Source organism: Arachis hypogaea, chromosome 2, assembly GCF_003086295.3.
Source record: "Arachis hypogaea cultivar Tifrunner chromosome 2, arahy.Tifrunner.gnm2.J5K5, whole genome shotgun sequence".
NCBI classification, from domain to species: domain Eukaryota; kingdom Viridiplantae; phylum Streptophyta; class Magnoliopsida; order Fabales; family Fabaceae; genus Arachis; species Arachis hypogaea.
Window position 1 is genome coordinate 18,390,298 of NC_092037.1, and position 26,472 is coordinate 18,416,769.

Here is a 26,472-nt window from a genome sequence, read left to right on the forward strand (position 1 = left end):
AAATTGAAAAATAATTATATTAATGTGTGGAAATAATACATTAAATATTAATGTCTGATCTATCTTAATTATGTTTGTTTTTAGAATGATTTTTGTTGAGATTGTATAATAGAAAATTAAATACTGTTACCGTCTTTTTTATGATATTACGCTCTACAAATGATATTTTTATACAATCACTTAATATATTCACTAACATACATCTTAAATCGTTAAAAAAACCTCTTATAAATTATTACCTGTTCTACCGTTTTTACCCTTTTTTTTTTCAGATAGATTTTATGAATGTCCTTATTGATATACATAATGATATTAAGGAGAAGGAATCAAAGAATGAATTAACGAGAATGAGAATGAAATTAAAAATGAAGAGACCAACTTTTGACAGTAAAAACTAAAAATCAATGAGGAGACGACAGTTACACCAAAATTTTGGCCGTAAAATTATTTCAAAATTTTATTTTATCATGAAAATTCATATGCAATTATTTTCATGTAAAATTTATAATTAAGAATCGTAAATAATAATTTAATTAAACTTATTAAACTATCTAAGAATTCTTAAATATCAACTTTACATAAAAACTAATGCATGTAAATTTTCATCATATTAAAAATAGATAAATAGATATGCTTTTTATTTGCAACCCACATACACCTATAGACGAAGAATATAGATCCTCTCAATTTATTTGCAACCCTTTAATATTTTTTTATATTTTTTCTTAATCTCACTTATAAAATATATACTTATAAAATATATGATAAAAGATTCCACTTTATTACTTCAAATGAAAAAAAAAAATTAAGAGACTAAACCATTCCACGAGTGTGTGAACTAGTTTAGCCGATAGTTTGTATTTAATTTTGGTACACCATTCCACGTCCCAAGAAAACATTTGATATAAATGGCAGTGAAGAAGGAATAATACAACTTTTCATCAGATTTCATCACCTCTGCAATTCTGAAAAATGATTCGGAAATTATTTTTTCATTTATTTACTGTATATTCAACAATATTATGCTATGGTCTTTGATTTGAATAAAATACTTACAAATGATTGGTTGCATACAAAAGATTACTACAATATACATTTCACCCCACACCATTAATACCTGGCTGGTCATGAACACAGTTCATACTTCATAGGTAGCAAAACAACACTAATCATCTGAAATTTTTTACACAAAATTGGCAATGAATTAGCAATCATTTGGGTTTGACCAAGTAAGAAGCCCATATCTCATTGGCTGGAGGAGGAGGCTGAACCCAGTGCCCTGGTATGCGGCTGTTTGAAGTGCGGCACCAAAACAAAAAGGGGTTAAAAACAGATTAGTGAAATACAGAGTTAACATGTTAAACATAAGTGTAAATTCTTTTTTTGGATGAGATTTATGCGTCGAATTAAATTGATATCATCCCTTAATTTTAAGGGTATACCAACCAAATTAACCCAAATAATGAAGAATTAGCAGAAAAGCTTCATTTTTTTTTCTTATTTCTTACCTTCCTCCTGGTCTGATATAGGCATCCCACCCTCTTCTAACCTGCATGAGATCACTCAGAAAAAATTCTTAATAATCAATAAATCAAAATGAATGTATGAATGGGTTAAATTTAAGCAGGTATAAAGGGGGGAAATAGTATTATTAGGCTATTAGTGTATCAATGAAGTAAAAGTAGCAGTCTTCAATACTAAAGAATTCAACTGATAACATACAAATTCTGAAGAGATAAAGGAGAGAAGGTAATATACATTAAGAATTTGATGATAAAGTAGTTGAAAATACCTCAATAAGCGTTCCCATGTCATTGTTGCTGCCATGATAATAATGATAGAACTCAATAGGTAAATTTGCCAAAGGATCATATGTTCCACCACTACTCTGTCCTTCTGAAGCAATTTTACTTGATTTATACTCAACGGCATCAGATCCCTCTTCAGGCACCTTATCAACCGTTTTCTCTTTGTTCTCCTCAATTTTAGTGTCGGTGTTACTTTCTTTTGAGAGCATCCCTTGATTTTTGCTAGCTTTCCTGGATTCTTCAGCAGTTGCTATCGCATCTTTAGCAGCAACTGTTTTCGCTGCAGCCAAAGCTTCACGCTCCTCTTCTTCCACTGCAGCCTGAACTCTCTCAAGAAACTTGTCATCCTCCTCAGGAAGAAAATGGCCTGCATAATTTGTAAAGAACCAAGGTCGCGTCAAGTATGAAAGAAACTGAATGTTACATTATATATATACACACACACATTTATATTACACTTCAGTCACCTTGTTTTTTCAACTTTTGAATCCTTATGGAGCGTAATTCTTGAAGCTTCTCCACAACCAAGAGCATTTCAAGCTGTGATGTGAAATAATGTAATGTAACAAAATCAACCCCCAAAAGTATGGAGTAAGTAGTGTGGGATAAAAAATAAAATGATTCATGTTGATAGAATAAACATACAGCTAGATGGGGAAATTTCTACAAAAGATTCGAAAGTAAAAAAATGGACTTGTAAAGAAAGAGGCAATGGATGCCTTTGACAAAGACAACATGAAAAGGAACTACAGAACAAAAGAACAGAACATGATGGTAAACTGCTAAGAAGCATAGCATGATGGAAAGGTTTCACATAACTTAGGTAGTCAGTAGACACAAGATATAAAAGTCATCACATAACATTGCTAAATTCTATAGAACATTTGACAAGTTATTCAAAGTTAACATAATCCACAATTTAACAATGATTTACCAGTCATTTGTACAAAAAGGAAGTTTACCTCAGCCTCTAATTTCCTCTTCTCTTCTTTGGCTTTAATCTTAGCAATTTCCTTCATCTTTTCCACCTGCAAAAGACATGTTTTAGACATCCCTAAGACATGTATAAATTGCAGTTCAAACTGAAGCAACTGATAATATATCTATACTAATCAAATGTGCAAACAGATTACACAATTACTCAATTTCACCATTTCTCACATCTCACTAAGAAACTAATAAAGAAAAAATAGCAGCAAACGAAGCAATAGCATATAGCATGTAAACAATTTGAAGCAATACACAGAAATATGTTATTGGAAATATTATGAACTGAAAGCTTTACAACTTAGCTGCTCTCTTAATCTAGAAAAATAGCATACAAACAATATTGTAGCAACATGTTGACTATAATTATGTGTAATGAGGATTTGAAAAACATAACAAAAAAATAAAAAAAAGTAAAAAATTGAGAAGTTAAATTTATAGCCATTCATATATAGCCACCAAGCCACCAATTAATCCTTGAATTTTGCCAAATACCGCAATCATATATCTGATTTTGAGAATCATGTGCTTCATATTTTGGACATAAATTAATCCATGCAGACAGCAGATATGCTTTTCCTCTTTAGCCTGGCAACAGCAAAAGCTCACTAGCAAATTCAAAGTAAAAAGTAAGCAGGCAAAAACATCAATACCTTGCAGTTTGCAACATCCTTAGAAATCTCCCTTGCTCTCCATTCATCAGCTTCTCGGTCAATGCAATGAAATTCCTCCTGCTCCTATAATTTTTATTTTTTGATAAAGAAAGGACTAAGGAGCCAAACATAGAAACGGGTTTCAAGAAACGGCTACAATAAAGGGCAATGAAAATATCTCACAAAAACAAAGGGAAAGTAACCTTTGCCAGCATTTCTGCAATACGCTTCCTTTTCTTCTTCCGCCAGCGCTTATTTCTTTTGGACTTGTACACTTTATTTGCAAACCTTGCAGCCGCAGATTTCTCCTCCCATGGACTTGCTTCATCCGCAACATATCTGAATGGCTCCAGCTGAGATCTTAGCTTTGACATCAAATAATTAGCTGCTTCAACTGCCAATGATTCTTGGGATTCTATATTAACCCTTCTGTCTTGCAAACATTCTAGAAAACCAGACAGGTAAGGTTCGTTAGATCCATGTTTCACATCTTCTAAAGACACTTTACCATCTTTGATCATCATCAACATCTCTAGCTCCTTTTGCCTAAGAAAAACAGCAAGTTTATTATTTTGATAAGAATATAATTAACTAGCTTACAGCATAAAAGCTATTAATTTTGGAGAAACATTAAGTTTAAAAAAGTGAAAGTAATATATGAAGCCAAAATAAAAACATACATTGCCTTTGCAAGATTAAGAGTGTCCTGCAATTCTCTGAGGCGTTCACAAACATTTCGGTTTTGCCAAAATGAACTTGAACTTGGTGGATCAGGAGGTAACATTGGAAACTGAGGAGGTCCAAGAGGATGAGGTGGTGGTACAGACTGAAAATGAAATGGATTCATTTCTTTCAAGTATGCACTACTACTTGATTCAGAGACTAACCCTGAATAAATAAATAACCAAAAGAAGAAAAAAATCAACAAATAAAACCAAAACAAACCATGATATTCATAATCAAACTAAGAAATATTGAAATAACTTGTTTCATTCCAAACGGATAGAATCATAAAATTACCAAAAAAACAGATTCATAACACTGTAGATTTTTCGATTGAGCTCCTGCCAAACTGGGATCCCATTATGCATGATTTCTCATAGAAATTTTTTGTTCTTAAATTCTAAATAAATAATTTAATGTTCATAATTTTTTTTCCTAAAGATAGGTTATTTTATTTGATTAGCAATTAAATATAAGCTAAAGAGAACAACAGCAAGGTTAAAAATGGGAATTTTCACGATATTATAGTTTCTAACAATCATAAAACAGATAAGCTTATCCATCATCAAAACACTAGAACTAATCAAGCTTCTTCAGATGCATTCATGGCGAAACGAACTTCTTTGATAGGTGCCAGCAGCTGACTAGCAAGTTTCGAGCTTTCTATAGCTCCAAACCAGGTGTGCGGCCCTATTCCTCTTTTTTGTCTCTGCCTCTTTGAAATTCTTCAAAGAGATTACCAACCATTTCCAAGTTTCCACATCAGAGTCTGGTACTGGAAGTTCAGCTAATCTTCACGCAGCAGTTGATTCAGAGCATGAGCCAAGCATGTGGGTAACTGATTCTAAGGGTGTTCGCGGTGCGGTTTGGTTCAGTTATTTAAGAAAAAGTCATCCGATACAATTTCATATTAATTCTTCAGTTTAGTTTGGTTTAGTTTTTTTACCGAGTTAAACCAAATCAAGCCAAACCAAACCAATTCGGTTTTTTCAGTTTTTCAATTAATTTAAAAAATTATCTTGTTTTAATCATCTAATCGTATCTAAGTGTACTAAAATCCAAGGTTATAAGAACCGAACCGGTCATTGAACCGTCAAGTGACGAGTTCAATGGTTCAATGATCTAACCGGGGTGGAATCATGGTTGATCCGGTTTAATTAAATATACAATAAAATTATTAAAAATTCAATATATAATTTCAGATATTCAAATTCAATCATTTCTAATTTCAAAATTTCATCATGTCCATAATTTATCACTAAAAATTTACAAAATAAAAAAATTTCTATTGATTTCTAAGTTCAAATCAAGCAGTTAGCAATAATACTCACCACATCAGCGACAAAAATTCGGAACAAAAAGTTTAACAATAACTTCTAATAATCAAGTATTCAAAAACTTTTAATAAGAGCATCATTTCTATTTACTGAATAGTAAAAATCCTCAAACCAAACATCATACAATTGTAACACAAAACAAAGTTTAATTCAATTACAAATTTCTAAATCTGCTGAATATAAGAGAGCCAAAGCATATATTCATAGTTAGTTTTGGGGATTCTAATCCATTAATCAGCAACATTTTCTGACTCTTGACTCCAAATTAAACTGAAAACATATCAGCAACAAAAAACTAAATTGAATCCAATTCCAAACTCCGAATTCAAATTAAATTGAATTCAGAATCACACCAGCATTCAACAAATTAAATAAATAATCCAATTCCAAACTCAGAACACAAACTCAGCTCACAATCTTAAAATTAATGGAAAAAAAAAAGATGAACCCAAAATTAATTTAACAGTAACTGAAGAACCCACGGCAATGATATAGGGAGTCAGGGAAGAACGAAAGGTTGGAGGCGAGGAGATTACCGTCGACGACCTCGAAGAAGCAAACGGCAACACATTATCACTCGCGGCGGAGAACTGAGAGGCGAGCAGAGAGGCGATTTGGGCGGCAAACCGGCGACAGAGACAGTAGACGACCCGTGAAGTATAAATCAATAAAATTTTTAAAAATAAAACTGACGAAGCACTGAAGAAAGCAAGCAGCAAGCAGTCACTAGTGAGGGAGGAGCCGAGGAGTGCTTACCGTTGAGGTGAGCAACGGCGAGGTGACCGAAGAGGCGAGCAACGAGATGAGCGACGTGCGACTGTGAGCTGGGCGACTCGAGCGACGTGCGATGTGTCCAAACAGAAATTCCACGGCGAGAAGAGGGCGAGTGGCAGCTGGTGGCGGGGGCTGCTGCCTGCTGCAGCTGGTGGTGGTGGTGGCTGGAGCCGTTGTCTCTGATAGGGTTTAGCAAGGGGTACGGTGCAGTTTGGAAAGTGAGAGAGAGAGGGGGGTCTTTTGTTTTTTTATATATACAATTTTAAAAACCGGAAATCTTTAAAAAAAACCGGACGGTTCAATTGGTTCATTGATTAACCGTCAATTTAACCGATTCTTTCACCGATTTTTTGTCAATAATTTTTTGTTTGAACCGAATCGGTCAAATAACCGATTTCCAATTGAACCGATCAATCCAGTTGAATTTTCAGAATCATGCTAAAATCATAGTTATCAGAACCGAACCGGTAATCAACCCGGTTATACGACCGGGTCACTTGTTCAACCGGTGGGTCACTAATTCACCCAGTCAACCCAGTCATTACTAAAAAAAATTTAAATTATATGAATAAAATTAAAATAATGTCTTAAAAATTAAAATATAAATCTTTGCAAACATTAATAGTTCAATATTAATTTTTAAACATAACTAATTATCTAAAAAAAGATAATATATTAGTCCCTAGTACAAAATACTTTTTTAATTTATATCAACAAAGGTGAGTGAAAGATAACACAATTGGTAAATCCACAATTTGTTTACAATGACCCCAAGCAGGATCAGTCTTTCCTCTATTATTATAAACTCTATGATTGTCACAAATACTAAAAATAAGAAAGGTCTAAGTGTCCATGCCACCAACCAATTCCTGAAAGAAAAAACAAGAGCTTCCCCACAAACCAGTAGAACTTACCCCTGGGAACAAGAACAAGCTCCAAAGAAGAGGAAGGACTTCTCGCAATCTCAGGTACAATGGCTAGTTGGAAAGCCTTTCCATTCAAGCAAAAGAAACACAGCAACAACTAATGATAATCAACAACCACCAAAAGTTCACTAATGATAATCAACAACGAATTTAACTATTCAATCTAAGTTCACTAAAATTTCCTCAGGATCAACAACAACTCTAAAAAATCAAATAAGAGCAGCAACTGCCAGATTCAACAATAATTCTAACTAAAATTTATATCAAACCAGAGAAAGAACAGAAAGAACAGCAACAACAACTCTAAAAAACCAACATTCAACAAATAGAAAGACCAACAACTCTAAAATTTGCTCAGGTTCACCAAAATTAACATTGAATCAGCGAAAGAACAGCAACAACAACTCTAAAAAACCAATATTCAATAAACAGAAAGAACAGCAACAACTCTAAAATTTGCTTAGGTTCACCAAAATTAACATCGAATCAGAGAATGAACAGTAACAACAACTCTAAACGTCAAAAGACCACATTAAACAAATAGAAAGAACAGCAACAACTCAAAATTTGCTCAGGTTCACCAAAATTAGCATCAAACTAGAGAAATAACAGCAACAACAACTCAAAAAACTAAATAAAACAGCAAAAACCATATTCAACAACCACCAGATTCACCGAAATCAACATTGAACTAGAGAAAAAACAAGGTCGAAAACTGGAGCTCGCCTGGTAGAGAAGACGACCACCACCACCACCCGAGGGAGTAGATGTTGCTTCATTGGTTTCGACGACGCGAACACAGGGTCACAGACTCACGGTGAGAAACCGAGAGAGCGACGAGATGAGAGACCCAGAGACTGAGAGTGACGAAATGACGACGCTGAGGGAGTGATGAACTGACGATGAGGGGAGAGACGAGGTGAGGGTGAGGGGATGCCGACGCCGAGCTCGAGAAAGTGATGACGAAGAGAAGAGACAGAGAGACGAGGGTTTGGGAGGGGATGGCTGAGTTCCATTCTGCGACGCCAGGCAGTTAGGGTTCATTCAAAAGAGGTGGGGTGGGGAGGGTCTGAAACGATGCCGTTTCAGGAAAGAAAAAATAAAAAGATTTAATAAACATGACCCGGACCGGGTTGGATTAACCGGCCGGGTCACCGGATTTACATAAAATCCGTCGGATCGAACCGAATTCGACCGAGTCTATTGCATAAACGGTTCAACGAGTGATTTGACTTGGTTAAGTGACCGAATTTTCGGTCAAACCGACCGAATCGAACCGAATTTGATAACTATAGCTAAAATCACATATTAAAACCAAAAAAATAAAAACAAAATAAAAATCCTAAATAAAAAATAAAAACACAAAACAAATAATCATACAAACAATTATAATAAAAAAATCAGAATAGAAGATACAATTAGAATCACGAAGAAATAATCAGATCCAAAATGCTAAACAAAAATCATGACCAAAAACAAATAATCATAACTAAAAATCAAAACAATAAATCATAAACAAATATCAGATCAAAATCAAAAAACAAAACTAACAACAAATAACCAAATCTAAAAAATAATTTAGAACTTCAAATCACAAAAATACAAAAACGAGGCACTGCAAACTATCAAGATAACGACATTGTGAATAGTGACGGACTCAAAAAATTTATATTAAAGGGGCAAAAATAATATACATTACTATCAAAAGATATATTAATTTAAATTTAAAAAAATAAAAGTACACATTAATTATTTGAATAAAAAAAACCAAAAATTATATATAATAAAATAGAATGAAAAATATTTTTTTAATATTTTTTCCTTATTATTTCTATAAATAAAAAATATATATTTTAAATTAGTAAATTGATCAATTAGCTTTAGAAATTTTTATGCAACATAATTACATATAATAAAATAGAATGAAAGATAAATAAATAAATAATAAGAATCACTAAATTGAGAATAAAATAAAATATATAAATTTATGAAGAGAATAAAAAAATTAGATCAATACCTAAATTATAAATGTTTAAATTAAGATTTGTAATTAAAAATATCAAAAAGAGAAACAATGAAATTAAAAAATACATATAGTCTTAGAGAGTTATATAAAAATAAATAGAGAATTTAAAATTTATCTTTTTATGAAGAAGATGGCCACTAGAAAAAGAATAGAAAAAAGAAGGTTGAAACTAATAAGAAGATTTAAGAGATTAAAGGAGTGATGACGACTGAAATTTAAGAATGGAAAAAGACTAAATTTAATTAGACTAATTAATAGTTAAAATGATGGAAAGAAAAAGTGAGTTTGGGACTTTAAATAATTGGACTAAGTTTATTTATAGTGGAATCATTTAAAATTTAAAATAGGGACATATTATATATGTATATCTTTAAAAAAATAAAATAAAATAAGAGTGGGGCAAGTAACCCCTTATCCCCTTATGATACTATATGGGTCTGTCCCTGGTTGTGAACTACAAAGTGAGAAGAGTGAACAAAGAAGTATCAAATTTAGAACTTCAAATCACAGATATGCGAAGATGAGGCACTGCAAACTATGAAGACAACGATCCTGGGAACTGTAAGGGGAGAAGAGTGAACTAAGAAGAAGAAGAAGAAGTAGAAGAATTAAATCCAAAAAATAATTTAGAACTTCAAATCACAAAGATATGAAGACGAGGCACTATGAACTATGAAGACAACAATGTTGTGAACTGCAAAGTGAGAAGAAGAAGGCGTTGCAATTCGAGAAGGCGGCGATGATATGAACTGAGAAGACGACGACAAATCAAACTCGGAAGACAACAGCGCTACGGTAGTGATACAAACTGAGAAAACGATGACAAATCAAACTCGGAAGACAATAACGCTTCGAAAAGTTGCATCGATAGACGTAGAAGAAAACAGGGTTACTGGATGGCTGGACGGCGACGATAGAAAAAACTAGAGGACTACGAGTCTATGACTGAAAGAGGAGGGTGCATTGTGAAACTGTGACTGCGAGTGAGAGAGCACAGAGCAGTTTTTGTCATTTGGGCGTGAGTGAGAAGTGAGAGGTCGTGTGCGCTAGGGGGTGTTTGCAGTGCGGTTTGGTTCATTTTTTAAGAAAAAGTCATATGATCCAATCGTTTAATTAAATTGCGGTTCGATTTGGTTTGATTTTTTATCGAGATCATCCGAAACAAACCAAACCAATTGAAATCGATTTAGTTTGGTTCGGTTTATTCAATTAATTCAATAAAAAATTATCCTACTGTTTTACAATGTCATAAAATTGAAATCATATAACACAAATGCACAATAACTAAAAAAAAGTCTTGATCCAAAAAAAATTCAACGACAAAAGAAATTAAATTACGACAATTAAAGTCATCCAAAGTTCAATAGTCAACACAATAAAAGATAAAAATAAATTTCCAGCAAAAAATAGCTACGTTTTGGTGTCCTCTCTAACAAAATAGTGAAACTTCTTTAAGCAAACCAACCTAAAATCAAAAGGCAGTTATATAATAATAATAATAATAATAATAATAATAATAATAATAATAATAATAATAATAATAATAATAATAATAATAATAATAATAATAATAATAATATAGCACTAGTAGAAAATATTTTAATCTAATTTTACATTCTAATATTAAAGAGAACAATTAATACCATACAAAATATACTCAATCAGACTTAACACTAGAATCTTCTTCGTAAGAAACAATCATAACAAATAATATATATAAATAAAAACTACATTAAAAATTATTCAAAGGTAATAAAGAAAATTTTCGGTCGAAACTTAACCATACCTAATTTCAACTTCTTCAAATCCTCTATGAGCTCCTCAAGAACAAGTTTTGGAGAGTTTTGGAGCCAATTTTGTGTACAAATTAATGCCTCAGCTGTCATCGAAATTAGAGAACTCCTATAATTATTCAACACCCTTCCTCCTGTACTAAGAGTCGATTCTAAAGCTACTGTGGAAACTGGCATCGCTAAGACATCTCTTGCAATCTGCCCAAGAATTGGATATTTATTGGAATTCACTTTTCACCAGTTTAAGATGTCAAATTGAATGCCACTCTTCTCAAAGACCTCCATAAGATATAAATCCACCTCATTCTTGTTAACACTCTCATTGAATTGCATTTCCTTCTCAATTTCAATAGCAAAGGAAGTTTTATTTGTATCAAGCTCTTGTGCGCCAACTTTAAGAGGATCTTGACGAGTAGATCTTTGATAGTTACCAATCTCACCAAACAGCCTATAGCTATCAAACACCTTAAAAAGCGTCCCCTTCACTTTTGAAGTCAAGAAATCCGCATCTTCTTTTTCATACAACTTCTTAAAACACCACTTGATCAATTGAAGCTTATAGCTAGGATCATCAACCACTGCAATAAAAATCATCATATTTTTATTTTTTATGTTGTCTCAATACTTATCATACTTAGACTTTATTTTCTCAACCATGCCTGAAAGCACAAGACCTAAGCTTTCCATTCAATGCTTAATTGTAGACAATATTTTACAAAAGTTATTAAAATATTGAGAAGATATCATAAATGTTGAATTAGAAACTTTGTTGGTTACATCATAAAATATTTTAAAAAACGATGCTGTCAGGTGACGGTGCTATGGAGGACGACAATGTTGTGGAGGAAAACGGTGCTGTAAAGTGTGGAAGGTGGGAGGACGAAAGTGTTCGGTGCTGGGACTTAGGGTTTCCTTCGTTAGAGTGGAGTCAGAGTGAGAGTGGTGCTAGGTTATGTGTTGGGGGTTGGTTTTGTTAGGGTTTTTATGTGAACTAGTTCGGTTCAGTTCAATTAGGATTTTCAGTGTCAGAATCGAAAATCAAACCAAACCATAAAAAACAACAAAATGTGACTTTTTTATTTTTTGGTATGGTTAGTTAGTTTTGTTCGGTTTGGGTCGGTTTTGAACACCCCTAGTGTGCGCTACGACATGAGTAAGAGGGAGGGAGTGAGGGAGTGTATTAGGATTTAGGTTAAATAGGGATATTTTGTAAAGTTATATTATATGCAGTTATATATACTGGTTAGGTTCAGTTTGGTTCAGATTTTTTGTGACAGAACCGAAAATCGAATCGAACCGAATCAAAAACTGCAAAAAAATTTTACAATTTTTTTAATTTTTAATGTGTTCAGATTTTGTATTTTTTTTTTGTTCGATTGATCGGTTTTGTTTGAATTGGATCGGTTTTGAACACTAGTAACTAATTCTTCCAATTGATTATATTTGGATGCACATCAGGTTAACACTATGAATCCTTTGATTGAGCTTCTGTGTAATTGGAATCCTATTGTACATGATTTTCTATAGAAAAATTTTGTTCTTTGGCTAGTATCTCAGTTACCAAATTGAAGACTACCAAGACTTTTGTCTACATTGCTCTAGTAATTGCTCTAATGAGGGATGGAAGAGCTGATAAGCCAATGGATATACCGAAAAGACTAAGTACTACGAATTCTTCTCTCTTGACCAGATAAGTATGTCTTCTTCATCTGAGATAAGAGTCTGAAGAATAGATTGTGTCAAACTGTGACTAAAAACTTATTGAATTATTTGGTGTTTTCACTGTCTGTCTGATATAATTAAGTCTGAAACCTAGATAAGTTGTTGATTTGGACTTGGAAAAAATGATTTTTAACGGGGCTAAATTGTTTGAGCCAAAAGCTTTCATATATTCTAACTTGATTATCTCCCTATTCTGCACAAAACACTTTTGTCAAGTACTTTCTTATCTTCTAGCAAACTCCTCCAATCTTGTGAGAGATTTATTCCAATGTCATCTTTTAAAAAGGTAGAATACCTAAAATACTTACTTTGCCATACTTTAAAAGAGAGTGCTATTTAATTCGCAATCTCCAATCCTATCTTTCTAAAAGTGTTAAATTAAACACTTTTAAATCCTTAAAGTTCAATCCATCTTGCACTTTCGATCTGTTGACTATCTCTCAACTAACCCACTATAAATTCTATTAGAACATCAAACAAGTTTTGATCAGATTTCTAGTAGAGTCGGAAAATATTATAGGTAAATTCTTTTTTCTCTCATTTTTTAATTAAAAGATCAAAATTCAATTCTCTTGTCGATCGGGAGACACCCAAATTTGAATTGGGGAAAAAGCCTTTCCATTCTCCTTTGACCCCACAAAAACTATAGGACAACTTGACGTGAGCAGAAATTGGCAGATTAAGAATTAATTAGAAAAATGGCGTTGCGAGTACAGTTCTTAACCGGCGAAAATCTACTCATCAATTTAGAAAAGGGTTGTCACAAATTTTAGAAATAAAATACTGGGAGTATGAGTCACAGGTCATCTCCCAACGAGTTGCAGGAAGATGTGCTATTTTATCAATCAGAGGTTTTCTAAATGGGTTTTGAGTTTGATGAACAAAAAAATTAAATTAGAGAATTTATATGATTTAAATAAAATCTTGATCGGGAGAAGATTAATTGGAAGTTCTATCCTTGTTAAAATTTTGTCAAGATCAATTAATAATTAGTCATTGTTTTCATTTAGTTAACCCTCAACGAATGAAGGAAAGTCAAATTAAAAGTCAACTTCTATTCACAAGTCCTAATCCTCTCCCTTGGAAAGGATTAGAGTTAGTGACTAACAAGCCAACCAACAATGAACCAATTACAATTGAACTCTTGATTATTTCAACTCAAGGTTCTCCTTTTAATCAACTCCCAATCATGTTGGGAAACTACTCCATCATCATAAATGTAGACTTCACAAAATCAATGGGGGAAATAAGAAGAGACATAATAAGCAATAATGAAAGAGATTAATTAAAAGTAAAAATAGTTTTGTATTAATAAACTATGAAAATAATCCAATATCAACTCTGGACAAATTAAGAATATGGAAGAGTAAATGAAAAGTAAATAACAAACTATAATGACCAGTTTCGGAGGTAGACTCTTCTCAAAAGCCAAAGCCAAAAATCTTCAAATCCTAAATTATGAATGTAGAAAGAGAAACCTAGGGGAGGGAGTAAAATCAAATCTAAAAACTGGAAATTATGCGGAATAGATTGTTGCATTTGTCTCTGCATGTTCCCTGGCTCTAATCTGTGTTTCTGGGCCGAAAACTGGGTTGAAATGCGGCCTAGAATCTATGCCAGCGACTTCTGTAATTCTGCAGATCGCGCACGTCATGCGGCCGCGTCGTCCACACATTAGTGTCACTCAGCATTTTTCGTACCACGCGTGCGCGTCGTCCACGCACTCGCGTCCTTCGTGCAGCTTCCAATCTGCGCGGTCGCGTCAGGAACGCGAGCGCGTCACTGTGATTTCTTCCATTTCGCACGGTCGCGTGAGCCATGCGCCCGCGTGACTTCTCATTGGTCATCTCCTCAATTCCTTGTGTTCCTTCCACTTTTGCACGCTTCCTCTTCATTCCTTACGCCATCCTTGCCCTATGAAGCCTAAAACACTTAACACACAGATCACGGCATCGAATGGTACGAAGGAAAATAAAAATATACAACTAAAAGGTTTTTAGGAAGCAAGTTTTCAATCATAGAATATTTTTGGGAAGGAATTGTAAATACATGCAAATCATATGAATAAGTGGGCGAAGACTTGATAAAACCACACAATTAAACACAATATGAATCATAAAATAGTGGTTTATCACAACTCTATGAATTTCATCAAGTCTCAATAAGCTTAAAGCAACTAAGACTATAAAAAAAGACAACTAAGGCTTAAATTGTTTTATAGTTGGAGGTTACTTAACTAGTAACCATGGAGAGATAAAGTGCTTTAGGGGTGATGTTAAAAAGGCAACTATAGTTAGAGAGGTTATACTCTAAAGTTTGGAAGATGCAACTCAAATCTTATTAGAAGAAGTTGATGTCATAACCAAAAAGGTTATTGTGATAGTTAATTACAAAGATATTGTTGATTAGATTGAAAAAAAAAAGAGGACACTAGCTGGGAGTTACGGTTCTTGAGAAACAAAACAAAGAATAAAATGCACATTTTCAACATATGAAAGTGGTATACAGGGAGGACAAATGGTCTCCGGCCAAGGATCAATAGGAGTATATTGCTTTGAACATAGCTAGTAGGTGGACACAATGGATCCAACCTTGTTGTTCATAAGTAAGGTGATATATGCATTCACAAATAAAGGATAAAGCAATGTGCTTAGTAATATAAGGTGTCTTCATTTAATATATGCATGTATGTGATTGGTGAGTCACGAAATTGTGCAGGTTTGTAATGTTAGGTAGGTAAGTGTTACTGATAGAATAGGAGATATGTTGAATGTGCCGAGTTAGATTCAATGTCTGTGTAATCTAATTTTTCTTGATGGTATTGTTTGAAATTATTAGATTCATAAAAAACTCTTTTGTAATTCTCTCTCTTGGGTCAAGACTTTTTACGATTGATATAAAAAAAAGAGACAACCATGGCCCTAACGTTGTAGCTTCTTACGAGGTCCAAGAGGATAAGGTGGTTGTAAGACCTAGAATATTTGAAAAAGTCTTATTATGATCAAGTCTCAAATTCTATGGTTATTTATAGCCTTAATTTCAGAGATTATTTTATTAAAGATAATTAAGGCAAGTTTTGATTTATTGGATTTGAGATAAGTTATGATTTTTATCCAATTTCACAATTGTTGGATTATTTTCTATATTCAAATTTATAAAGTTGGTAGTCATGAAATAATAAGGATTTTATATGATTTGGATTAAATAAGTAATATTTTAAATATTATTACTGCTATTTTGGAAAATGAAGAAATTAAGTATACCATTTCTAATTTTTAGATTTGGGCATTTTATTGAAAATAATTTGTGAAATTGATGAGCAAATAGTATTTTCTATGTACAAATAGTGTTGGATTTAATCTGAGTTTCAATTACTATATTATTCCTAATTTTATGTGAAATTACCATAATGCCCTTAACCCTAATTTTCAAAAATGAAACCCTAACCTTGGAAACCCTAACCCGACCCGGTTTCCCCCAACTGCTGCCGCCCCTCTCTTCTAACAGCAGCAGCAACACTTCTCCTTCCTCAAACCAACACACTCAACAGTAGCAGATTTTCCCCTTTCCCCAACAGCTTGCAACACTCATGGCTTCCCATTGCCATGAAAGAAACCGAAATTAGAAGCAGAGGATGGAAAGGGAGTCAGAGTCGCGCGTCAGGGGAAGAGAAGAGGGAGAGGCGAGCCAGCAGCGGTGGGCCTCGCCGTCGCCGCCCTTCTGCTCGCCGTTCGCCACCAACGTCGAAGAAGAAGGAGATCAGAATCGGAAGTGAAGAGGGTCGCGTTTCACGCCGTGCAGTCGCGTTGCCCTCACCGCGTCGTGTCGCCGCGCCGCCAATCGTCCTCACCGCACCCCACAACGAGCTGCGTTCCCTAGCCACCCGTTGCATCCTCCCTGTGCCGTTCTTCACGCCATCGCGTTCCTTCGTCGCCGCCGCCGTTGACAGAAGAGGGAGTTTGATCCGAGAGCGCAGTGAGGGAAGGGCGTCGCCGGAGGAGAGCCTGGCACCGCCGCCGCCACTGTTCGCCGCGCCGTCATCTCTAGCCTGCGCCGTTGCTAGTCGCGCGAGGGGGAGACGCGCCGTGAGGGAGATCCGTCACGTTTCTGCCGTCGCCGATTCACACGCCGCCGTTGTGCTCCTTGCCGCAGCGCCGCTGCTGGAAGAGGAGAGCTCGCCAGTTCTGTCTCTCACTACCGTCTCCGTCGGAGCTGCCGCCACGGTCGCCGGAGCTTCTGGCCGAGCCTCAACCGCCGGGAAACCGTTACTGGAGCCTGTGTCATTTGGATTTCATCGCGAGTTACCTCCACCAGAAACCACCGCTGTGATTCTGATCACCGGGGACGACTCTGTGACTTTCGGGATCACCGCTGAAGCTCCAGGCAGAGTTTCTGCCGCTTGAGACCTTGCTGTTGTCGCCGGAAAATTTTGCCGGTAAGCGTTTTAAGTTTGATTTCAGTTCTTTTGGAATTTCGAGAAGGTTTGATGCTGTGTGGTTTTTATAGTTGATCCACCGGAGCTTCTGGCCGCCGCCGGAGCTGTGCCGGGGCCGGTTCGAATCCGCAGCTGCTTCGTGTTGTTATTCCGGTAAGAAATTATGTTTCGAAAGCCCTACGTTAGTGTCCCGTACGTGTATTAAAGCCTTTATGGTATTAATGTTCCTAGAGTTAGTAACTGAGGTTGCTTGTTGTAATTTAGAGTTGTTTATGCTGCTGCGAAAATGTGTGGGGCTGTGCTTTGAAGCTGCCTTTGATTTTGAGTTGAGGCGGAAAGGACTTGATGATACGTTTGGGTTATGGAATTTTGCGTTTTGAGGTAGGGGCGCTTTCCAAAAAACTATGTTTTGTGTATTGGAATTATTACATATGGATACTGATGTGAGATATTGTGTATTTAGTGATTGTATCTGCCTTATGTATTATTTGATTGACTCGAACGATTATGGATGTTGGTTTGGCTGAATTTGTTGTGTGGCTTGTGAAATGTAATGTTTGAAGTTGATTCTTTAAAGATTTGAATCTGAGTTTAATCCGTTGAGGATTGATTTGATTTGAGCCAATTATTTTAATGATGTGAAAAGTCGAATGCACTTTTGAATTCAGCACGGTTTATTTTAATTGATTTGGTTTTGGACAAATGATTTGTTATTGAGCCGTTCCTTTAAAGCTTTGGAAATGAGTTATATCGATTGATATTGAGTTGATTTGAAATGGTATCCTTGAGATACGCCACTGAGGCGATTGTTGGATTTAGCTTGCTTTAAATTGATTTCTGGTTTTGAGCTGTTGAAAAGGAATGAGAAATGGTTTAGTTGGGACCCGAACCGGGTGGCAAAAGTCCAAGTTTTAGGGGAGGTGCTGCCGAAATTTCTATAAAATCCTACACTTGTTTGTAAGGTTATTTAAAAAGGGTTGGATTTGAGAAATTGTATTAATTGATTTATTAAAAGGATATTTATGTTTTCAAGCTTAATTTATTTGATGAACCTTATACGTTGAGTTCGGCTTATTTAAAACTGAACTATTTTTACCGTTTGAATCACTGAAGGAAAGAATGATGCTTTAATATTGATTTCAATATAAAAAGGAGTTTTTAGTGATTTCAAAGGAACCTAGACTTTTGATTGATTAATCAAGTTTGAGGCATTTTGGAAGAGTTAGAACAATGGGTTCTAAAAAGAAACTTGAAAGTGGTTTGATTCAAATGAACCGGTTTCGTTTCAAATGAGTTGATTTTTGGACCGGGTTGGAACTTGTGATTTTGTATGGCCGGTTTTATAGTAAATTCAGTTTTATTTACTTGAACCGAGAAATCTATGATTTTAAGAGTTTCAATGAATTTTAAGGAATTTATATAAGTTGACCTTCCCTAAAGACTTGGGACTCTGCCGAGAAACTTTTGTTATAAAATCCCATTGTTGGATGGGTGATTTTGAATGCTTTGAAATAAATCCTTAACTTGCCATGGTTTTGGAAGTTTTGGAAAGAGAATGCCGAGAGTGGCTTTGTTTTAAAAAGGGAACTCACTTTGAGTAAAATTTGGCTTATGAGCCTGAGATGATTTGAGAAATGAGATCTTCAAAGCCAAGGCTGAAAAGAGTTAAAAATTTGATTTCAAAGTGAAATTGCTTGAGAAAAGTGAGTTATGGCTTAAATGCCGGTTTTATGAATTTGATGATGTTGAATGATGGAAGTACTGTTTTTGTTATGGGCCGGAATGGCTGTGTGTGATATTGACTTATGGCTGATTGCCGAATGAGTTATAAGCCGTATGGCTGGCTATGAATTATGAATTTAAGCCGAGGGACTGTATTTATTGATAAATTGGTTGGTTCTGAATTGAACCGTGAGCCGGATGGTTGAGATGGATGGTGATCCATGATTGAATATAAATGCATGTATGCAATTGAATGATTTGTGGATTTAAGCCGAATGGCTGAGATGAAAGTTGTAAGCGAGTATGCTTGTGTTTTTCTCTCTGTTGTAAGGGTGACAGGGCACCGATACCCTCTAATGGCGACAGGGCGCATATACCCTCTAATGGCGACAGGGCACATATACCCTCTAATGATAATAATGCACAACAGAGAGACTGTGTCCGGGTTAGCTACCGGACACGTCGGGTTGGCTTGGTAACCGACAGATGATATCATCAGCCATTAGGGACAGGCATGCATCATATGCATCTATGTGACATTGTTTGGGTATGCATATTGTACTTGGTTTGCCTATGTGATTAATTGCTAATTGTTCTACTTGCAATAACTGTTTGTTTGTGCTTGCATCTTCCTATCTGTGTTTGCAACTGGATCTCTGTTGGATTGTGGTGATTTGGTTGAAGGTTGGATTGTTTGGGCCTAGGGCCGTGGTTGGATTGATTGGGCCTAGGGCCGTGGTTGGAATGAGATGAACCGATGGTTGATTTCGGTTTTGGGTTTCTGGTTTGGAATAAAATGTGAAAGGCTACTTTGGTTCAGTATAGATAAACCATTTTGAAAGGCTTTGATGTTTTGAGAATTGAATGGTTCATCTTTCAGAAAAGATTTCCGACTTTACTTTTATTGTAAACTGTTGTTTTTTGAAAAGAGGCATAAGTCAGTTATTAATCACTGGTACGATTTATCTTCATGTATCCTATTACAGTAATTCCCAAAAACCCTCTACTGAGAACCCTTTCGAGGATGATGTTCTCACCCCTTACATTTTTCCCCTTTCAGGATATGGGCGCAGAAGTTACGAAGAATTTATTTAGTTATTGTTGTGATGTTCTGTATTGCTTTGGACTATTAATTATTGTACCCTCGCCTTTATCTTGATATATTCTATAAGAGGGATAGGGATTGTATTGGTTAATGTCTGTAATATTATTTATATATATATGTATGTATATATATGGATGTACTCTTTATGAGTTTTTGTAAGTTGTATGGTTTCTATGGATGTACGTTATCGAACAAAAGCATTTTTGGGAACGGTATTTGCGGTTTAAAGTTTTTTTAAACAGGCTCATATTTTAGTATTAAATAGTATAAGTGTCGTCGTAATGTCCGAGCTATCAGAGTTGCGCAGCCGGAAGCGTGAGCTTTGGTAGTTAGGGTATTACAGTGGTGATACATACTAAAAATGAACCAGATTCATTTCTTTCAAGCATACACTACTTCGTTATTTGGACACTAACTCTGAATAAATAAACAACCAAAAGAAGAAACAAAATAATCAAATAAAACCAAAACAAATCATGATATTCATAATCAAACTAGAAAATATTGAAATAACTTCATTCCAAACAAATAGAATCATAAAATTACCAAAATTTTGAGATTCATAACACTGTAAATTACATCTCTCAAGTAACCCATAAAAAGGTTCAGCGTCAAGCATGTAAAACAATGAAACCATAAGAGTAACACTAACGATTTAGTTCCAAAATCACCTCCGTAAATCTATGTTGCATGGATACTACTGATAAATACTGAAGAACAATTTTTGTTAATGAAAAATGGCAGAACGAAATAGAAAACTAACCTCGATGCCGTTCTAAGGCGTCTCTCTAGTTCGACGATCGCGTTTTGTGCGGTAGTGCATTCCAATTGGGTAGCTTACAATCACTATCACTGATGTTGTAAATTTGTTTGTGGCTTGTATTTGATTCGATTGGGCTTCTTTTCTTTTTGACAACTTTTCTATTTGGGCCTACGCAAGCATGACTAGAGAGGTTATACTCTAAGGATCGGAAGATGTAACTTAGTTCTTGTTAGATGAAGTTGGTGTCATAGCCAAGAATGTTACTGTGATAGTTAATTACAAAGATATTATTGACTAGATTAAAGTAATGGAGGATACTAGCTAAGAGTTACGGTTCTTGAGAAACGAAACAAAGAATAAAATCCACATATTTCAACATATGAAAATGGTATACAAGGATGACCAATGGTTTCAGACCAAGGATCAATGGGAGCAGATTGCTTTGAACATAGCCAGTAGGTAAACACAATGAATCCAACCGTGGAGTTTATAAATTAAATGATATGCGCATTCACAATTAAAGGATAAAGGTGATTAGTTATATAAAGTGTCTTCATGTAATATATGTATGTATGTGGTTGGTGAGTCATGAAATTGTGGCTAGTTTGTAATTTTAGGTGGGTAGGTCTTACTAATAGAATTGGAGATATGTTGAATGTGCTAAGTTGGATTCAATGTCCATGTAATCTAATTTTCTTTGATAATATTGTTCGGGATCATTATATTCATGAAGAACTCTTTTGTAATTCTTCCTCTTGGGTCAAGAGTTTTACGAATGATCTAAAAAAAAGAGACAACTAGGACTCCAATGTTGCAGCTTCTTACGAGGTCCATGAGGATAAGGTGGTGGAACAGATTGAAAATAAAATGGATTCATTTTCTTTAGGCATACACTTCTCTATGATTCAAAGACTAACTCTAAATAAATATATAACAGAAGAAGAAATAAAATCAACAAATAAAACTAAAACAAACCATGATTTTCATAATCAAACTAGAAAAAATTGAAATAACTTCATTCGAAACACAAATAGAATCTTAAAATTTCCAAAATGCTAAGATTCATAACACTATAAATTCCTTCTCCCAAGATACCCATAAAGAGGTTCAACGTCAAGCATGTCAAACAATGAAACCATAAGAGTAATGCTAAGGATTCAGTTCTAAAATCACCTCTGTAAATCTATGTTGCATGGATACTACTGATAAATATCGAAGAACTCTTTTGTAAATGAAAAATGGTAAAATGAAATAGGAAACTAACCTCGATGCCGTTCTAAAGTGGCTCTCTAGTTCGACAACCGCGTTCTGTGCGGTAGTGCATTCTAATAGGGCAGCTCAAAGTCATTGTCACTGATGTTGTATACTCGTTTTTGGGCTGTTTTGGGCCGATTGGGCTTCTTTTCTTTTTTAAAAATTTTTTATTTGGACTTACGCAAGCATGGCTAGAGAGATTATACTCTAAGGATTGGAAGATGCAACTCAATTCTTGTTAGAATAAGTTAGTGTGAAAATGGTATACAAGGACAACAAATGATTTCAGGCCAAGGATCAATGGGAGCAGATTGCTTTGAACATAACTAGTAGGTGGACACAATGGATCCAACCGTGAAGTTCATGAATCAAATGATATGCACATTCATAATTAAAGGATAAAGGTGCTTAGTAATATAAGGTGTCTTCGTGTAATATATGCATGTTTGGGTTGGTGAGTTATGAAATTGTGCTGGTTTGTATTGTTAGGTTGGGAGGTGTTACTTGTAGAATGAGAGATATGTTGAATGTGCTGAGTTGGATTCAATTTCCATGTAATATAATTTTCTTTGATAATATTGTCCAGGATTATTTGATTCAAAAACAACTCTTTTGTAATTCTCCATCTTGGGTCAAGACTTTTACGAACGATCTAACAAAAAAAGAGACAACCAGGTTCCAATGTTGCAACTTCTTAGGAGGTCCAAGAGGATGAGGTGGAGGAACAAATTGAAAATGAATTGGATTTATTTCTTTCAAACATACACTACTTTGTGATTCAGAAACTAACTTTAAATAAATAAATAACCAAAAGAAGAAACAAAATTAACAAATAAAACCAAAACAAACCATTATATTTGTAATCAAACTAGGAAATACTGAAATAACTTCATTCCAAACAAATAGAATCATAAAATTACCAAAACACTACGATTTGTAACGTTGTAAATTCCTTCTCTCAAGTTACCCATAAAGAGGTTCAGCGTCAAACATGTAAAACAACGAAACCATAAGAGTAACGCTAATTAGTTCATTCCAAAATCACCTCCTTAAATCTATGTTGCATGGATACTACTAATAAATATTGAAGAACTATTTTTGTAAATAAAAAATTGCAGAACGAAGTAAGAAACTAACGTCGACACCGTTCTAAGGTGGCTTTCTAGTTCGACGATTGCATTTTGTGTGGTAGTGCGTTGCGATTGGGCAGCTCACAATCACTGTCACTGATATTGTAAACTCGTTTGTGGGTTGTATTTTATCCGATTGAGCTTCTTTTTTTGGACAACTTTTCTATTTAGGCCTACACAAGTATGGCAAGAGAGGTTATACTCTAAGATTTGGAAGATGTAACTCACTTCTTGTTAGAAGAAGTTGGTGTCATAGCCAAATTGGTTACTGTGATAGTTAATTACAAAGATATTGTTGACTAGATTAAAGTAATTGAGGATACTAGCTGGGAGTTATGGTTCTTGAAAAATGAAATAAAGAATAAAATCCACATATTTCAATATATGAAAGTGGTATACAAGGACGACCAATGGTTTCAGGTCAATGATTAATGGGAGTAGATTGCTTTGAACATAGTTAGTAGGTAAACACAATGGATCCAACCGTGGAGTTTATAAATCAAATGATATGTGCATTCACAATTAAAGGATAAAGGTACTTAGTAATATAAGGTGTCTTCATGTAATATATGCATTTGTGTGTGGTTGGTGAGTCATGAAATTGTGTTGGTTTGTAATGTTAGGTGGGTAAGTATTACTGATATAATGAGAGATATGTTGAATGTGCTAAATTGGATTTAATGTCTATATAATCTAATTTTTCTTGATAATATTGTCCAGGATTATTAGATTCATAAAAAACACATTTGTAATTCTCCCTCTTGCATCAAGACTTTTAGGAATCATCTAAAAAAAGAGATAACCAGGGCTCCAATGTTGCAGCGTCTTAGGAAGTTCACAAGGATGAATTGGTAGAACAAACTGATAATGAATTGGATTCATTTTTTTCAAGCATACACTACTCTGTGATTTAGAGACTAACTCTAAAAAAATAACTAACCAAAAGAAGAAACAAAATAAAAAAATAAAACCAAAACAAACCATGATATTTATAATCAAACTAGAAAATATTGAAATAACTTCATTCTAAACAAATGCAATCATAAAATTACCAAAATACTGAGATTTATAACATTGTAAATTCCTTCTTGCAAGTTACCCATAAAGTGATTCAGTGTTAAGCATGTTAAACAACGAAACCGTAAGAGTAACGCTAATCAGTTGGTTCCAAAATCACCTTCGTAAATCTATATTGCATGGATACTACTAATAAATATTGAAGAACTATTTTTGTAAATGAAAAATGGTAGAACGAAGTAGGATACTAACCTCGACGCCGTTCTGAGGAGGCTCTCTAGCTCGCCGACTGCATTCTGCGCGGTAGTACATTCCAATTGGGGTAGCTCACAGTCACTATCACTGATGGTGTAAACTCGTTTTGTGGACTGTGTTTGAGCCAATTAGGCTTTTGTTTTTGACGACTTTACTATTTGGGCCTTCAAAAGCATGGCTATAGAGGTTATACTCTAAGGATTGGAAGATGCAACAAAGCTTTTGTTAGAAAAAGTTGGTGTGGTTACTGTGATAGTTAATTACAAAGATATTGTTGACTGGATTGAAGGAATGGAGGACACTAGCTGAGAGTTATGGTTCTTGAGAAACAAAACAAAGAATAAAAGTCACATATTTAAACATATGAAAGTAGTATATAAGGACGACAAATAGTTTCAGGCGAAGGATCAATGGAAGCAGATTGCTTTGAACATAGCTAGTAGATAGGTGGACAGAATGGATCAAACTGTGGAGTTCATGAATTAAATGATATGTGCATTCACAATTAAAGGATAAAGGTGCTTTTTAATATATGCATGTATGTGGTTGGTGAGTCATGAAATTGTGTTGTTTTATAATGTTAGGTGGGTAGGTGTTACTGATAGAATGGGAGATTTGTTGTATGTGCTGAGTTGGATTCAATAATCATATAATCTAATTTTTCTTGATAGTATTATCCAAGATTATTAGATTCATAAAGAACTCTTTTGTTATTCTCCCTCTTGGGTTAAGACTCTTACAAATGATCTAAAAAATAGAGACAAATAGAGCTTTATTGTTGCAACTTCTTAGGAGGTCCAAGAGGATGAAGTGGTGGAACTGACTGAAAATAAAAAAGATTCATTTCTTTCAAGCATATATCAATTTTTGATTCAAAGACTAACTTTAAATAAATAAATAACCAAAAAAAGAAATAACATCTACAAATAAAACCAAAACAAACCATGATATTCATAATCAAACTAGAAAATATTGAAATTACTTCATTCTAAATTGATAGAATCATAAAATTATCAAGACACATAGATTCATAACACTTTAAATTCCTTCTCTCAAGTCACGCACAAAGAGGTTCAAAGTCAAGCATGTAAAATAATGAAACCATAAAAGTAACGCTAATCAGTTTGTTCCAAAATCACCCTCGTAAATCCATGTTGCATGGATGCTACTAAAAAAATTATAAAGAATTATTTTTGTAAATGAAAATTGGCAGAATGAAGTAGAAAACTAACCTCGACGCCATTCTGAGGCGGCTCTCTAGTTTGCCGATCGCGTTTTGCGGGGTAGTGCATTCCAATGGGGTAGTTCACAATGACTGACACTGATGTTGCAAACTAGTTTGTCGGCTATGTTTGGGCCGATTGGGCTTCTTTTCTTTTCGATGACTTTTCTATTTGGGCCTATGCAAGCATGGCTAGAGAGGTGATACTCTAAGGATTGGAAGATACAAGTCAGTTCTTTTTAGAAAAAATTGGTGTCATAGCTAAAGAGGTTACTGTGATAGTTAATTACAAAGATATTGTTGACTAGATTAAAGGAATGGAGGACACTAGCTAGGAGTTACGATTCTTGAGAAGCAAAACAAAGAATAAAATCCACACTTTTCAACATATGAAAGTGGTATACAAGGACAACAAATGGTTTCAGGCTAAGGATCAATGAGAGCAGATTGCTTTGAACATAGCTAGTAGTGGACACACCGTGGAGTTCATGAATCAAATGATATGTACATTCACAATTAAAGGATAAAGGTGCTTTAGTAATATAAGGTGTCTTCATATAATATATGCATGTATGTGGTTGGTGAGTCATGAAATTGTGTTGGTATGTAATGTTAGGTGGGATATGTTACTGATAGAATGGGAGATATGTTGAATGTGCTGAGTAGGATTTAGTGTCTGTGTAATTTAATTTTTCTTGATGGTATTGTTCGAGATTGTTAGGGTCATAAAGAACTCTTTTGTAATTCTCCCTCTTTGCTCAAGACTTTTAGGAATGATCTAAATAAAAAAAAAAGACAACCAGAGTTCAAATGTTGCAGG

The 26,472-nt window shown here is 34.6% G+C and overlaps 2 protein-coding genes across 2 annotated transcripts; one reads left to right on the forward strand and one right to left on the reverse strand.

Moving 5' to 3' along the window:
* Positions 1-973: 973 nt before the first annotated feature.
* On the reverse strand, positions 974-6,178 carry LOC112740776 (U11/U12 small nuclear ribonucleoprotein 59 kDa protein). The gene is made up of 9 exons (XM_029291688.2): positions 6,045-6,178; positions 4,129-4,274; positions 3,652-3,994; positions 3,449-3,532; positions 2,771-2,836; positions 2,276-2,348; positions 1,793-2,175; positions 1,509-1,549; positions 974-1,290 (listed from the first exon to the last, which is right to left on the reverse strand). Exons 2-9 carry the CDS (start codon positions 4,230-4,232, stop codon positions 1,212-1,214), a joined length of 1,173 nt encoding a protein of 390 aa, XP_029147521.1. The 5' UTR covers positions 4,233-4,274; positions 6,045-6,178; the 3' UTR covers positions 974-1,211.
* A 10,037-nt stretch (positions 6,179-16,215) lies between these two features.
* On the forward strand, positions 16,216-20,221 carry LOC112740803 (uncharacterized). The gene is made up of 4 exons (XM_072216014.1): positions 16,216-17,184; positions 17,256-17,337; positions 17,449-17,565; positions 19,967-20,221. The coding sequence occupies exon 1, from the start codon at positions 16,355-16,357 to the stop codon at positions 17,150-17,152; it is 798 nt and encodes a 265-aa protein (XP_072072115.1). The 5' UTR covers positions 16,216-16,354; the 3' UTR covers positions 17,153-17,184; positions 17,256-17,337; positions 17,449-17,565; positions 19,967-20,221.
* Positions 20,222-26,472: the final 6,251 nt, after the last annotated feature.